This window comes from Notothenia rossii, assembly GCF_949606895.1.
Source record: "Notothenia rossii genome assembly, chromosome: 11".
NCBI lineage: Eukaryota > Metazoa > Chordata > Actinopteri > Perciformes > Nototheniidae > Notothenia > Notothenia rossii.
Window position 1 is genome coordinate 4,311,690 of NC_136910.1, and position 15,367 is coordinate 4,327,056.

Here is a 15,367-nt window from a genome sequence, read left to right on the forward strand (position 1 = left end):
GTTGGTAGCAGATTGGATGTGAAACGTAGTCTCCAACATCAAAGCCATGCCCTCTATGCCCCCTACCATCTTCCCTGACCTCCTTCTTCAGAGGTTTCGTGGCACCGTAACAACATCAAGCTGCCTTTGAGGGCCCCAGATCCCGAGGGGCCTGGTTGGAAATCAAACCCCGGTTACTGTCGCCTTTGCTTCTGAGGGGGAAGAGTCATTACTCGCACGACCACAAGACGCTGCTTGTCACGAAACATAAGCAATGGTCGTTTCAAGTGTTTGATCAAATGATTAATGCTGTTGTTTTTACTGGTGAGGACAGCCTGCAATGCCATCAAAAGAAGACTCACAAGAGCAACATTAGTTTTTCTAACCCCATTAGAACCAATTAGACAAGCCCACGCTGAGTGATAGCTCTTTGGGTGGAGACAGATGCCACGGACAGATGAACGAACTTTAAACACACCAGTGTTTTACAGATGGGGGGGATCCCAGTCCCAGCGGAGTCCTTTATACCCGATGTAAGACACGGTGGTGTCAAAGAGCCCCTTGTGATCCCCCTCAGGACCAGTAGGAGGTATTTTAATAGCTGTCTGACCCGTGGCGGCTCTTACCTCCTGCCATCTCCCTCACAGTGAAACTATTGTGCTGAGTTAGAAACACAGAGAGCAGAGGAGAGACTAAAAAGACATCAGAGTTGTTTTTCTGCTGTTGGCTGCGTGTCACTCATCTCGGTCGAGTTATCAGCTTCCCTGAGGCTGAGATAAGCATCTTCAGTGAAATCCCACACACTGAAAAGTTGACTCTGGTTTTACGCTTTCTTTACCACTGATTTTCAAAAACACATAGTTAACTTGAGCTTCAACTTTTGTGAACTTTAACGTGCATATTTGGGCCATTGACAAAGCCATCGTGACAGCTGTTGAAAATGAGGAATCTAGCATAGCTGTTTTGCACCATTAACTTTTATTTAAACCTCTTCTGCCAAATGTAAACCATGTAACAAAAGAGGAATGAGTTGGTGACAGCAAAGAGAGAGAAGTTGGTGAAATATACACATCTTTGAAATACGAGTAAAGAGAGAGAAGTTGGTGAAGCATATACATCTTTGAAATACGAGAACTCATTGTCCCATTAGCAACCAAGCTAACACGCTTCCTACACTGATGCAAGCTAGCTAGCTCATAGAGTATATTTTGATTTCCTTTTTTCAACTCTTTATTGTTATACAATCATGAGAACAACACGTGGGGGGGAAGTTGAGTCAAAAGTACTAGAGTGACGCATGGGCTGCATAATTATTTCCGAACCAGACCTGAGACCAAGAGTAACCGAACCCAACGCTGTAAATGTTAGCTGAAGCATTTTGTGTTTTCGTGTCACACAACTGTTGCTATCTTGGTTACAATCAAGCCCCAAACTTGAACAAGAAGTACTCCACCACTGAAAAAGGATGTCCATTTCCTGCTGTGAAGCGGATTTTGGTCCAAAGAACATACAGTATTTTACATTTGGCCGAAAAATCACAGGCCCAGCCAAAACTTAACTTAATATTTTGTAAAGGTCTTAATGCACTTTCTGTCATAACATCATAACCATAATTCCAGACAAGTAGGCCAAATATGACCCTAACATCATTTTTAAATATCAGGGTATCCACTTTTCATGCAGTATAGACTAAATAGAAAAATGCTAGGTGTCGTTAGCTCACAGGCTAAGTTCACCAACTAGCCATGCAGGTACTCCCTATAAACAAGCCTTTACCACTGCCAATTATTGCAAGGACACATGGAAACAAGTAACCTATTAACCTATTATATTGTGTGGAACATCACACCAGGTTATATAGAGATTATTGACACACACACACACACACACACACACACACACACACACACACACACACACTTTACCTTATATTCTTGAACTTTGCAGCTTTAAAACTTCCCAAATTAACTTTTTGTTTGACCACAGGCTTCTTTAGTGGATATATCTTGCATCATATTTACAGTTTAGGTTTCATAGTGATCTGTCCTTGCTGCAAAAAAACAAACTCGTAAGCACTTCATCAAAGCTGCATGTCTCTCGTTGGCTGTTTGCTCCGAGGCGTCACCATCTGTCCTCCAGCAGCTCCAGTCCTCCCCTATTTCCTCCCATTGTAGAAACAGCTGTGGACCGTGAACCGTGGAGTGCGGGTCTGACACGGATTACCTGGATACCGGCTCTAAATCTGGGTGGGCATCAAGCTGAAAGGCAGCTCTTCTTTTTTCCACAGTTTCTATTTTTAATGGATTCATTTCCTACAACTTCCACCATGGCGAGCAGGCTTCTTCACACTCTGCATTTGTTACTCATTTTGGAGTCGAGCTGGGGTAAAATCGCGTCTGAGGATTTTGTGGACGCCGTGCGTAAAGGTGCTGATGTCCCACTGGCTGAAGAGCAGCGCGTCTTTGCGCACGAAGGCACCAAACGGGACATGGTCTCCATCAACATGTTCAAAGTGTACGAGAAGTACAGCAAAGAGCCGCAGAGCGAGAGGGAGGCAAACACCGTGAGGAGCTTTAAAGCTGTCCCGAGTGAGTGAGCACAGAGTGTATTAATGCCATGAACTATGTTAATAATGAAATGTGTACCACGTCTCGTACTTTTTATGTTAGAAGGGAATATAACTTATAAACCGATGCATTTACATTCTCAGTCTCTGCTAAATTAGAACAAATCCGGTGTTTTCAAGTTGGTATTATTTAACACTAAATCTTGTCTGATAAATGTGTTAAAAACATCTAATTGAACTTTTAAAAATGTATGTTGATTGGAGAATGTTTTAGGTTCATGAAAAATGAGTTCAGACCCGATGGAGGTTGGATTATAATACATTACATTTTCTAGAAAACCAAGAAACTGTTTATTTCCTGGAGCAATTTAAAAATAGTAAAAGTTAAATCAAGCATAAAAGTGTATTCTTTTATACAAAATAATGTTTAATGTACTATATAACAGTATTATGCTACTTACAGTGTCCTTGAATGAAACTCAAAAAGCATTACATTTCAAGGAGGGCCTATTTCATTTTTGTGTCCTCACTTTTATTTGATTTACAGAATACAGTCTCAAAGTGCATAAAAAGGCTTAAAGTTCACATTCAACTTGAATAATTCAATGTTATGCACAAAGGAATATCTTGGGAAAACATCTGATCCTAATTATTTCATCAGTGCATCAACCTAAACGCAGGTGTTTAGCCAATCACACAGCAGCCCTCGCTCCCATTTGGGCTTAAACATCTTCACCTCCGTTGTGATTTAGTGATCTGGGGGACTCTAAGCCTGGAGCTCTGTTAGTTCTCCGGTAGCTGCAACTGCCTAGGTGTTAGACAAGAGCCTATTATCACACCCAGACACCGGCTGCACAGCGAGAAGCCTCAGAGGAGCTCTTTCTGCTATAAGCATTTCCATATGGCTGCGACAGACCTACTGGACCGATCCAATGTTTGTCTTTCAGGCTGCGGTGGAAGTGTGCGAGACGAGGGTGAACTTCAAGAGTATAGCCGTCGAGGATGAGGCTTTTTTGGTCATGCGTGAGGCAGGCACTTAAGCGTGCCGTGCTTAATACTTTCCATGCTGCATGCTTATGTCAGTCAGATGTGTTGAGCGAGATTCCGCAGAAGACGTGTTGGATGTTGTTATTCGTGTCAGTCAAACAATGCAGATGATAGTTGAGGGGGAAGGTTTAAAGCTGAAACTTGATCGCTTTAATCGTCAGTTTCAGGCGGAGATACTTCATCAGGGATTTAGCATTTTTTGACAAAACATCTGTTCGGTTGAAAAAGTGTTAAAGGTCCCATATTATATTTTATAGGTCTCAGATATGCAAAACATTTCTCTGAAGTGTTTGGCTCCAAACACGTAACAGATCATTGCAGCATTACCCATAATCCCCTCTGTTTCAGCCCTGTTTCCAAAGTGCTGATTCTCTGTCTGTTACTTTAGATGAAAGTAAGGAGCCCCTCCCCACGCCCCTCTGAGAGAGATTTGGTTACAAAGAACACAATGGTGCTCTAGGAGGAGATTCAGGTGATAATGTGGGGGGGGGGGGGGGATTACCTTGGTTGCTGATTGGCTAATGGTTACACAAGACAAAACATCGTTATGACATCATAAAGTGGCCAAAATCTGATCAGCTCATTTTCAGACAGATTTTTATAGAAATGGATCAGGACAAAAAGAGAGGGGGTCTTTGTTCCTGAAACTTTCAGAGTCTCTTTCTACAGAGGGGACACATGTTGATGTAGAAGAGACATGAAGAAGAGGGGACACATGTTGATGTAGAAGAGACATGGAGAAGAGGGGACACATGTTGATGTAGAAGAGACATGAAGAAGAGGGGACACATGTTGATGTAGAAGAGACATGGAGAAGAGGGGACACATGTTGATGTAGAAGAGACATGAAGAAGAGGGGACACATGTTGATGTAGAAGAGACATGAAGAAGAGGGGACACATGTTGATGTAGAAGAGACATGAAGAAGTGGATTTTGCATAATAGGTGACCTTTAAAGAAAAGGCTGTTTGACAGGTTTTTTTTGAAGTATTTTAACCTAAAATACATTTTTCCTCTTCCAGGAGTCGTGGATGGCAAAGAGGTGTTCCAGTTCAACCTGTCCTCCATCCAAGAATCAGAGCTTGTTCTCCGCGCCTCTTTCCACTTCCTTCACAAGCGTCCACGCCACCACCAGAGACAGTGGCATCTCCGAAAGCCTCGCCATCCGTCCTCCGGCCCCCAACACTCCCCCTCCCCGAATATCCTCTTCCGCGGATCATCCCCGAACTCAGCTTCTTCCACACCGCTGGGAAACATAACTCTGGCTGCTTTCAAGAAGGGCTCTTGGCAATCGGGGGATGTAACAACGGTGGTGAAACACGCAAAGGATGTGAAAGAGCTTGTGGTTACGGTGGACTTTGACGTGGAGCTTGGGGCACCTCCGAGGCAACAGAAAAGCCCTCAAAGCCAGGAGCGCCTCTCTTCGGCCAACATGCCGTATATTTTGATATACGCTGATGACAGAGCGATAGATGAGCCTAACAGCGTGGCATTGTCACTCCAACGATACGGACCTTTCCCCGTAGCGGAGGAGGCATCTTCCTCAGCTTCTCCAGCCTCGAGGATTCGGCGAGACCTTCATCACCAGCTCCAAACCAACAACATCCCCAAGATGCAGTACAACACCTTGAAGAACCACGAACTCTGGCAGAACACTTATTTCCCGGCGAAAGCCAAAGCGGCAGTGAAGCCAGGGAGGAAGCAGGGGCAGGAGAGCAGCGAGGGCCTGGGAAAGCCTCAGGTGCTGAGCTTCGATGAGAGGACGATGAAAAAGGCCCGGAGGAGGCAGTGGAGCGAGCCCAGGGTTTGCTCCAGACGATACCTCAGGGTGGATTTCGCCGACATCGGCTGGAGCGAGTGGGTTCTGGCGCCGAAGTCGTTTGACGCGTACTACTGCGCCGGGGCCTGTGGATTCCCCATCTCTAAAGTGAGCCACAGAAACTTTGTTACTACAAGACATTTAGAACGATTTTCCTTTTTATCAAGCTGTTCCTAATTCATAAACACAAGAGAGGAAAGGTTGTTGGTCTGACTTGAAAGAAATGTATCAACAGAATTTTCGTTCCTGAATGGCCTCTCAGGGTTTCTGTAGAAAACACATAGAAAACATGTAAATAAATATCAATTGATTTCATGCATCCGTTGGCATATCAGAATCAGAATCAGGTTTATTACCAGGTGGGTTGACACGTACGAGGAATTTGACTTGATGTCATGGTGCATATATAAAAGTAAAACAAAAATGTAAAAATACAGATAGATAACTATTTTAAGAACACTATAATAATAATAAGAAATGTTGCCTTTACTGTTACATGTTTAAGAGTTACTTCCTCGAGCATTAATCCCTCCTTCTCCCACTCATTTCCTCAGGTGGTGCGTCCTTCCAACCACGCCACCATCCAGAGCATCGTGCGAGCGGTGGGGATCGTCCCCGGTGTTCCCGAGCCGTGCTGCGTTCCCGACAAGATGAGTCCCCTCAGCGTCCTCTTCCTGGACACCAGCAGGAATATGGTGCTGAAGGTTTACCCCGGCATGTCTGTGGATACCTGCGCCTGCCGGTGAAAACCAATGGAAACTCTGCATTAAAGAGGACAGCAGTGAGTGAGGATAAACTGATACGACTTGGAGGACTCAGGATTTCTGGAGTCTCTGTTCGAGAACTCTTCTGTGAATCTTTTCCTACTCTGTCAAGATTCGACATTGAACCAAGTTTTTCCTGCTTATCTAATTATTTCTAAAGACTTGTTCCCCTCAACGAAAGCCACCTTTATTTCTTCTTCTCCCTTCATCCAAAAGCAGTTGAATAAGTGCACTTAGTAAATACTTTAATACTTCTTCTCCACGTCCCAAACACATGAGTTGTCACTTAAAGGTGGGGTAGGTAAGAATGGAGAAACCAGCTCGAGTGCGCGAGAATTAGAAAATACACAACCGGAAAAAATCGGCCACTTCCTTACAGAGCCCCGCCTCCAACACACACGAACGCGCACATGACCAATGAGGGCACGAGATAATTTTGTGCACAGATGGAAGGATGACAGGCAGGTAGGCCATCCAGTTACTTTAGCCGGGCCGGCTCAGATGATTGGTCGTGCTTTTTACAGCGCCACGGCTTCCACAGATGACATTTGTTTATGGATTTTTTTGTCAAAGCACTTCAGATATTCATTGCTATCGGGATGTTAAGAGCATTCCATGGAATATAACAACAAGTGTATCTCGAGCCGGTTTCTCAAACTTACCTACCCCACCTTTAAACATTACTTTTTTTAAACAGTTGTCTATAAACTGACTCTCGCTCGTGCAAAAGCATCTCTCACCACCTCTATGTCCTTAGTAGTCAGGTTTTAATGTAAATGCATGTGTTTGTGAAGTATGAAACTGGATAAATGAGACTTGGATTGTACTGCAGGATTTGTGTGAATGTTTGTAAAAGGAGTATTTCCCTCATAAATTCCAGGTAACACAGGGGTGACACGTGAATATACAATGGTCTTTTATGGGTAACATTTTTCATTTCTTCTGCACACTTTCACTTTTATGAAGTGATCTTGACTGTTTTAATATCATTCAAGATAAAACTCCATTATCTCTGGCCTACACCTGGACTCTGCTGTCTTTTTGGAAATGTTTCCAAGTTGAGTAAGCTCTCGTTTGTTGTTTCAAAAGTTCCTGAAGCCTTTTCTCATCAGTTCCTCTGCTGCTTGGCCCTGTCTGGATTTGGACTCCCTGATGAACTGCTCACTGACTCAGGAGGGACACACAGACTGATTTACATCCTACATTATTCAACCCTCGTCATGTAAATACTGTAGTTACTAATGCAAACTAAATTGTACCTATTCTATTGTTGACGTTGAACCTCCCATATATTAGCAAGAACTATTTGTGCATGATAGGTAATAACATCTTCTTTAAACTATATTTTAATAGCCATTTGTTTATATCTTGTATATATTTATGACACCTACTGACAGATACTGTGCTGCAAGCATTGGATGGTCATTTGCTTCTGTTTCAGCTGAGGGTAAACACAGCGCTCTGCTGCCCCCTGCTGTGCATTTTGGGAATGTCGAAGAGACTTAAACATTTTAAAGGAACAAGTTGTTATTCAGCATTTGACTTTAAACACATGAATACTGTTATTCATAGATGACTTGTACAGTTTGTAATAATGGTAGATTTCCATGGTAAGTAAAAAGGGATAAATGTATCTGTCCTTATAACTGTATTATATGGCTTAAAGTGTATTTGAATAGTGATGTGTGCTCTATAGGCTAATGTATGGCTCGTAAGGAAATAAATTGAATTGTACATATTGTTAAAGACATTTGCAAACTTTTATTAAAAGTGTTTAAAGCTTAGGCTTATATATCTTACAGTAACTCAATGTACGTCAATAGTATAAGCCCTGCTGTTTAAAGAAGTCAAAGTCAAAGTCAGCTTTATTGTCAAAATTACTACATGTGTTAAACATCCAGATATCTCGAGATACCGTTTCCCGCAGTCCCACAGTGTGACATATATACATAAAACAAAACAAAAAGGGCCTAGATAATCGGGGTATACAATTTAAAATGTTAATAATATATTTAAAATGTTCAAAGTACAGTTTCAGTGCAGTAGCAGCGGAGATGGGCAGAAAAGTGACTGGTGCTGGATGAGGGAAGGTTGTGTGTGTGTGTGTGTGTGTGTGTGTGTGTGTGTGTGTGTGTGTGTGTGTGTGTGTGTGTGTGTGTGTGTGTGTGTGTGTGTGTGTGTGTGTGTGTGTGTGTGTGTGTGTGTGTGTGTGGGTGTGTGTGTGTGTGTGTCCTAGCATTACTACACTTGTGGGGACCTAAATCTGTTTACACAGTCACGTGTGGGGACTCGCCTCCCTTATGAGGACAAATTGGAGGTCCCCATAAGGGGAATCATTAATTTTAGGGCAAATACTTGGTTAGGTTTAGGGTTAGGGTTAGGCATGTGTTGGTTATGGTTAAGGTTAGGATAAGTCTCCAGGAAATGCATGTAAGTCAATGTAATGTCCCCTGAAGTGATGTATACATGGTATGTGTGAGTGTGTTGTGTGTGTGTGTGTGTGTGTGTGTGTGTGTGTGTGTGTGTGTGTGTGTGTGTGTGTGTGTGTGTGTGTGTGTGTGTGTGTGTGTGTGTGTGTGTGTGTGTGTGTGTGTGTGTGTGTGTGTGTTTGGGGGGTGGGGTTCAAGTCCAGGACCATTTGGGGCAGGGGGAAAGGTGGGAGGCAGGTTGGAGAGTTCAGGGGATCAGATTTCCCCTTTTAAATTTGACTTATTTTTGTTGCACATTAAATAAAATAATAATATTATTAACATCAACCGTCAAAGACCAACGTTCATTGGTCAAACTCAAGTTTTTACTGAATGTTTTCTAATTCATTTTGACCTATAGTGACCAGTTTTCTCAACAGCTCTTCCTCAGTCCAGTATCCGTGCTGTGTTTTTTTTTCTCCCGCATGCAGACATTATTAACTGTATCCGTGCCAGTGGATTTCTCATCACTGATGGACTCCATAGAGAGGAATGCTTCAACATTTGAAAAGGCCACATTGAAAGCATTTTTATGAAACACGGCATGAGTGACTGCATGACTAAAACACAGACATTCCCAGATATGCCGGACTCTGGCCAACGTCCCCGGAAACATTGGCTTGTGGTTTTGGGCTCAGACCCCCCACAGAGACCCATCATCATCTTGGACATACAGTACAGGAAGTAGTGATGAAAACCACCATGTCCATCATGTCTTTGTTTCATGTGCCAGTGGTTTGAAAAAAAACTCTGTTCTCATGCCTATCATATTTTATAGACCCTCGCTTATATACAGTATATCAGTTCAACATTTTTCCATGTGTTCTAACAGATGTCTGGTTGTTTTCTGCCTGGAAGAATTAAGTGGCAAACTGCACAAAACACCTTAAGTTTCTCCTTAGATATGACACCTAATTTGTTGGAAACACCTATTTTTACAACATTTTAGTCCACCATCTATTTTATATGAATACTTCCATTTAAATTCTGTTCGTTTAAATGTATTTTCTTTAATAGCTACCGTGCTATGTGACCCTGTGACTCCAAATACATGCAACATTGTATTGCTACTCTGGAGAAGTATAGGAAATACCTCTTCTTATTGGACTTTTTCTGCTTTATTAAAGGTCCCATGTCATGGCCATTTCTACTGATCATAATTCCTTTGTTGAGGTCTACTAGAATAGATTTAAATTGTGCAATCTTCCAAACTCACATTGGTTTCTCATACAGCATCTCTGTATCAGGGACGTGCACAGACATTTGGACGGGCTATTGCTCTAAACTGGAAAAAGGGCCTCCCCCCGTAAAACAACATAACACCTTTAGAAAATTGTAACTTGTTTTTAATGTAAAAGAAACCAAACGTTATTACATCAACTAAATTGAACAGTAATTCACATCTCATAACAAAATAAGCTGAGGTGACTACTTGCATTAAGTGACTTGATTTAAAAAATGAAAACCAGGGACATTTTTTGTTTTGCGGTCCATATCCTAATGTTAGTAACTATTGAAGACAAAATGGGGACAATTCTGTTCTAATGTAGTCTGACCATTGTAACTGCTGTGCAGTCCAGACATACTGATAAAATAGGGCTTCTAACTAATTACCTTAAATAAAATCACTAATTAATGAAACCAGTTCAATACGCATTATTCTTATCATTCTTTATGAGCGCAGTAACGGTAAGGTATCTAATTACTTATTTATTTAGAATTCCATAACTTAGTAACAAAGATGGTCAAACTAAAGTGCAGAAATCCTACAATGAAGCGGGACATTGAACTGTTCACCCGTGAGAGGACGATCAAGAAAAGAGAGCGAGCGGCCCCGTTGAGGGAGTTTACAGATGAGAAGACACAGAAAGACCGAAACTCAAAAACAACAAGTAGGCTATATTTAGTTGTTTTTTTTGTAAATAACCGACGGTATCAAGAGGAAGTAAAGTCCCCTGGTTTGTCCCTTATACCCTAACTGCCATGAGACAACTCAAAATCAAGTTTCCAAAATCCGACACTGAGGTGGTCTTAACGCACCGGCAGATGACAGCGCTGACAAAATGTGTTTCCCGCAGCGAGACGCTACAATACTAATTGTGGGCTTATCATGTTGATTCGTCCACAACAGAAAAAAGAAAAACAAACTCTCGCTCTCTCCAGAGGGGCAGGTCAGCCAAAAAGGCCGTACCTGTGCACGTCCTAGTACTGTATGTGTATTCACTCTCTGTCCTAAACGGCTTGTTGGAGCTCCTGCCCCCCCCCCTGTGAGCCCAGTGTGCTCCGATTGGTCGGGACGTTACGAGGCTCGTTGCTGCGAGGAGCGGACAGGTTTCCGGGTCGACGATACAGCGAGAACAAGCGAAACTCATCCTAAGCACACACAAACACTCACAGCCGAAGTAAAAACAATAAGTGTGTTTTGATATTGAGTAAGAAAACGGTTTCTAACGCTGTGAGAATGGGTCTGCAGAGAGCATTGCTCCACCATCCCAACTCGTCTATTACCAGCATTCAGGGAGCTCTATGCAAGTCAATGGGACTCCCTGTTAGTTAGCCAAGGGGTCCTGGTGAGTGAGGGGCTCCGTGGATTGGTCCATTTGGGCCAATCCGGTCATTTGGAACGAGGCGTTCTGGGGCAGCATAGACAGGTATTCTCTGTGTTAGAATTTTACTCGCTACAGGTTGTACTTTGAGGGTTTGTGACTCTGCAGACCGTTTACATGCAGAAAAACCTTCATAACACACGAGGGGACGGGTGATAACCGGAAAAGCATGACATGGGCCCTTTAATATTTGTATGATAATTCAGTTACTATTTCTCTGTGATCGTCACTTCTGATCTCATTATGGTATCACCACCTCTTATGTACAGGAGTATGATACAACACGAACTCTTAAGACATATTTTACAATGATGGCTGTAAAGAATGTTTTGTTTCTGTTGGCCTCAACACTTTCACCCTCAAGCTGGGAAAAGGCATTTTGTGGAAGCGTCTGCTTTTCAGTGACCTCACAGTTTCCAGTGCCTCCCTCATTATCGCTGTCGAGTGTTTACAGTGTCTTCATTAGCAGCCAGCCCTCTAATGATAACAATGCTTTAAAGAAGGCATCGTTGGTGGTGATAAGCCTGGCCAAGCTACTATTTTGGTTGACACGAGTCCCCGTGTTTACTCTGGGAGCATGGGAGCCTACGTCAGGACTGTGGTCCTTGCATTGGGGATCTCCATTTTCAAACCTTGCCGTCGCGAAGTCTCTTTTCAGGCTGGGAAGAAGGTAAAGTTTCTGCCAGTGGAGTGTCTTACAGAGGATCTCATTTCAAAATGCAGAGGTCCAGATCATTCCTGTTCCAGGTGTGTCTGGTGGTTTATATCAGCTCTTGCTTCTGTAAACCTCTCAATAACGACATCCAGAGTGAGGAAGCTGAGGGACTCTACGCTCAGATGTCAGAGGAGGACCTTCTGGAGGAGGAAGCGTCCAGGATGGAGAAGCTCCTGGGAACCATGAAGGAGGGATTTCTGAGGAAACTCAACCTGTCGGACGTTCCTCAGGAGAACAGCAAGATCTACCCTCCTCAGTTCATGATGGAGCTCTACAACAAGTACGCCTCGGACAGCTCGGCAAACCCTCAGTCTGATGTCATACGAAGCTTCACTGTGCAAGGTACGCCAATACATCTGGACATGAAAGAAGTATGATGTGCAATAATCCTTACATTTTAGGAGGGAGACGCTACCTTCAAAATAAATAACTCTCAATGTGGTTTTCTACCCATTTAATCCATAGTGCCAGAGTTGATGGAATATTTTTAAATGTCCTACTTGCCAAACGTTTAATTTTGGTTGTTATCCATATTTGACATTCTAAAGGTTTCTTTCTCTCATTACAGCTACAGAGAAACAGGCTGGAAATCTGTATAAGCATTTTCTTGGCAAGTTAAATTAGTTCAGTTTGCTTTGGGGGGGATTACCTTTAAATAAAAAGCTTTAATCCAATGGTGCTCAACCTTTGGGCCTGTGACCCCTTTAAAAGTGAAGGTGTAATCTCTGTGTTCAAAACATTTTTGATTTGCAGAATTTTGCCTCTTTAGGTTATCCCTTGTGTGGGCCCCAATGGCTAAATTTGGAACCATTGCCCTAAAGTTACCCAGGCAATTCCCATTATTTAGTTGCAACACAGTTATTTGTAGTCCCATGAGCTGCTGCCAAAGACTGAACTGTTCGTATGTTTCTTAAAAATTACCAAATACAAATATATTAAATAGTAATTCACTTTATTACAGATGTACTGACATTTGAATTCTTTCAACTTTTTTGTTCGAAGATATCGCCGGATTTAGTCTGTGACTAAATTCTAATATTACTCAACAAATTGAAGTTGTCTATTATGTACACGTGTATACAAAATTTGTGTAATGGAAAATTAACAAACCGTTCTGACTTCTTTGTTTTTTCTCGAACAGATATCCCTTTCTCTGTGACGAACGGCACAATGTCAAAGCACAGCTTGCACTTTAACGTCAGCATCCCCAACCATGAAAATATCACTTCTGCTGAACTGCAGCTGTTCTTCTACCAGGACTCCAGGTCAAAGGTCAACTCCCCAAATTTCAAAGCCACCGTCAAAGTCTATGAAGTGGATTACAACGATTTCACCTCCACCACCCAACTGCTGGCGGGCAAAGAGGTGACGGGTTTGGAGAGCACGTGGGAGACGTTTGATGTGACCACAGCTATTCAGAGATGGATCAAATTTGGCCACCATGCAATTGTTTTTGATGTAGTGGTGGACAGGAAGGACTGTGGGGCCTCTAACGATGGAGAAGAAGGAGCAGGATGTCTGAATATGAGCGTGTCTGTTGGAGATAACACTTCAGCAGCTTTGATCGTCTTCTCAGATGATCTTGGTAGCAGGAGAAGGGAAACAAAGAAGGAATTAAAAGAGATGATTCTCCACGAAAAAGAATCCATCTTGCACTCGGGCGCCGATTGGTACAATGGAGATGAGCTTCCCAACGAAATCCCGGAGGCTCAGCACCCACGGAGAAGGAAAAGAAAGGCAGAGAGGGAACACTGCCAGCGGACCTCTCTCAAGGTCAACTTTAGAGACATCGGATGGGACAGTTGGATCGTGGCACCTCCAGAATACGACGCCTTCGAATGTCGGGGCCTGTGTTACCAACCGCTGACGGGTGAAATGAAGCCATCGAAACACGCCCTCATCCAGGCGCTGATGAACATAAGGGACCCGAAGAAAGTCAACATGGCGTGCTGCGTCCCCATCAAACTGGACCCCATCACGGTCATGTATCAAGAGAACGGACGCCTCACTATAAGATATCTGTACGAAGAGATGAAGGTGGCAGAGTGTGGCTGCAGGTAGTCAGGAGGGGTTGGTTTACTCTGTTGGTAGTGCAGGAGATACTAATGGTTTAAAGACTGCTTTTCATTGAAGTCAGTCTGATGGTGTTGCCCTCCATTGGGAGAAATGTACCCCAGATATAAGAAGAAGAAGTAAGACAAAAATGTGTGCAGAAGTTGCAGTACCAAGTGGCCTCTTATTTCTTAATAAATAGGTAGATTAAAAATATCCAACTATTCCTCAACCCACATTTCAGTACAAGTTACATGAGTGACATTTTATAACAGGACTGACCGCTAATAGTTGTTAAGATATTTTATATTTCAACACTGTACTGGACAGATTTACTGACATGCCTAAATAGCTTAGTTGGTTTTGTTTTGTTTTTAAGCATTTCACGTGATTTGACACCACCAGGCAGAACAATGGAATCTATATTGTGTATTATTTAATAATGGTTATATGTACATAAATGATTAATCGTACACTGTCTTTGATGAATGTGTTTTAATAAAACTAATGAAATGTATTTTTAAGCAGTGAGAAATCTAAAAGAGAACAAAGATAATATGAAAAAGTGAAAAAAGAAAGCAAACATCCGATTTTTAACGATTTTTTAAATATAGCTAAAACAGATTTATCAGTAATATATCAAAAGTGTGTTTTCTTCCATGAGAGTTTTAATTTCCCAATGGAGCCTGAACACATTATGCATTACCACATGTTTTGGTTTACTGCCCTGTCTTTCTCTTGGTTTTTATGTAAAACTGTTATTTACCATTGTAAACAACTGTAATTTGTTTAAATTAATATATATTCAGCAGTTGTCTGTGAATTACCAACATACAGCTTGTAAAGAGTTTTTATCTTGCATGCATGCTACATTGCTGAGTGGAGAGTTTTTATTGTACAGTGTGTCTCATGATGTCTACATTTTGTTTTTGAGGCTTTTGTACCCTGAAATTAATAAAAAATATTTGTCACAATATGACATTTAATTCCTGTTATTTTTCCTGTATGGTGTTAAAATAAAAGGATAGAAAGAGAGCAAAGCTAATATTTATTAACCATTTATATAAATATAAACATTTGGCCATCTACATTTTAATAATCACATTTCAAACACTACCTTCTCTGATTCCTCAGGTAATTAAATGCAGCAGCAGTCACGATGGTTGATTCTCCGCAGCAGACACTGCACTGCTCCTTAGAAGATATTGAAATCAGCTGTGTGCTTTAATAAAGGCTTTATGTTAGTTCAATGTGAACAATTGCTTGGTAAGTGTCTCCTTATTTATCTACCAAGAGCTATAAAGTCTGATGTGTTGCTTTATTACTTTGTGATTGTTATTTATTTTTATCG

General features: G+C 42.0%; 2 protein-coding genes across 2 annotated transcripts; both read left to right on the forward strand.

Moving 5' to 3' along the window:
- The first annotated feature begins 2,137 nt into the window (after positions 1–2,137).
- gdf10b (growth differentiation factor 10b) lies at positions 2,138–7,980 on the forward strand. The gene is made up of 3 exons (XM_079657369.1): positions 2,138–2,567; positions 4,615–5,519; positions 5,966–7,980. Exons 1-3 carry the CDS (start codon positions 2,279–2,281, stop codon positions 6,155–6,157), a joined length of 1,386 nt encoding a protein of 461 aa, XP_079513495.1. The 5' UTR covers positions 2,138–2,278; the 3' UTR covers positions 6,158–7,980.
- Positions 7,981–11,833: 3,853 nt separating this feature from the next.
- gdf2 (growth differentiation factor 2) lies at positions 11,834–14,990 on the forward strand. The gene is made up of 2 exons (XM_079660505.1): positions 11,834–12,306; positions 13,106–14,990. The coding sequence occupies exons 1-2, from the start codon at positions 11,967–11,969 to the stop codon at positions 14,023–14,025; spliced, it is 1,260 nt and encodes a 419-aa protein (XP_079516631.1). The 5' UTR covers positions 11,834–11,966; the 3' UTR covers positions 14,026–14,990.
- The last annotated feature ends 377 nt before the right edge of the window (positions 14,991–15,367 follow it).

Excerpts from the sequence above, each read along its gene's own strand:
- gdf2 (XM_079660505.1), top strand. The coding sequence starts at position 11,967 with ATGCAGAGGTCCAGATCATTCCTGTTCCAGGTGTGTCTGGTGGTTTAT. Across the intron at positions 12,307-13,105 it reads ACGAAGCTTCACTGTGCAAG|ATATCCCTTTCTCTGTGACG; the intron begins GTACGCCAATAC and ends TTTCTCGAACAG.
- gdf10b (XM_079657369.1), top strand. The coding sequence starts at position 2,279 with ATGGATTCATTTCCTACAACTTCCACCATGGCGAGCAGGCTTCTTCAC. Across the intron at positions 2,568-4,614 it reads GAGCTTTAAAGCTGTCCCGA|GAGTCGTGGATGGCAAAGAG; the intron begins GTGAGTGAGCAC and ends TTCCTCTTCCAG. Across the intron at positions 5,520-5,965 it reads GTGGATTCCCCATCTCTAAA|GTGGTGCGTCCTTCCAACCA; the intron begins GTGAGCCACAGA and ends TCATTTCCTCAG.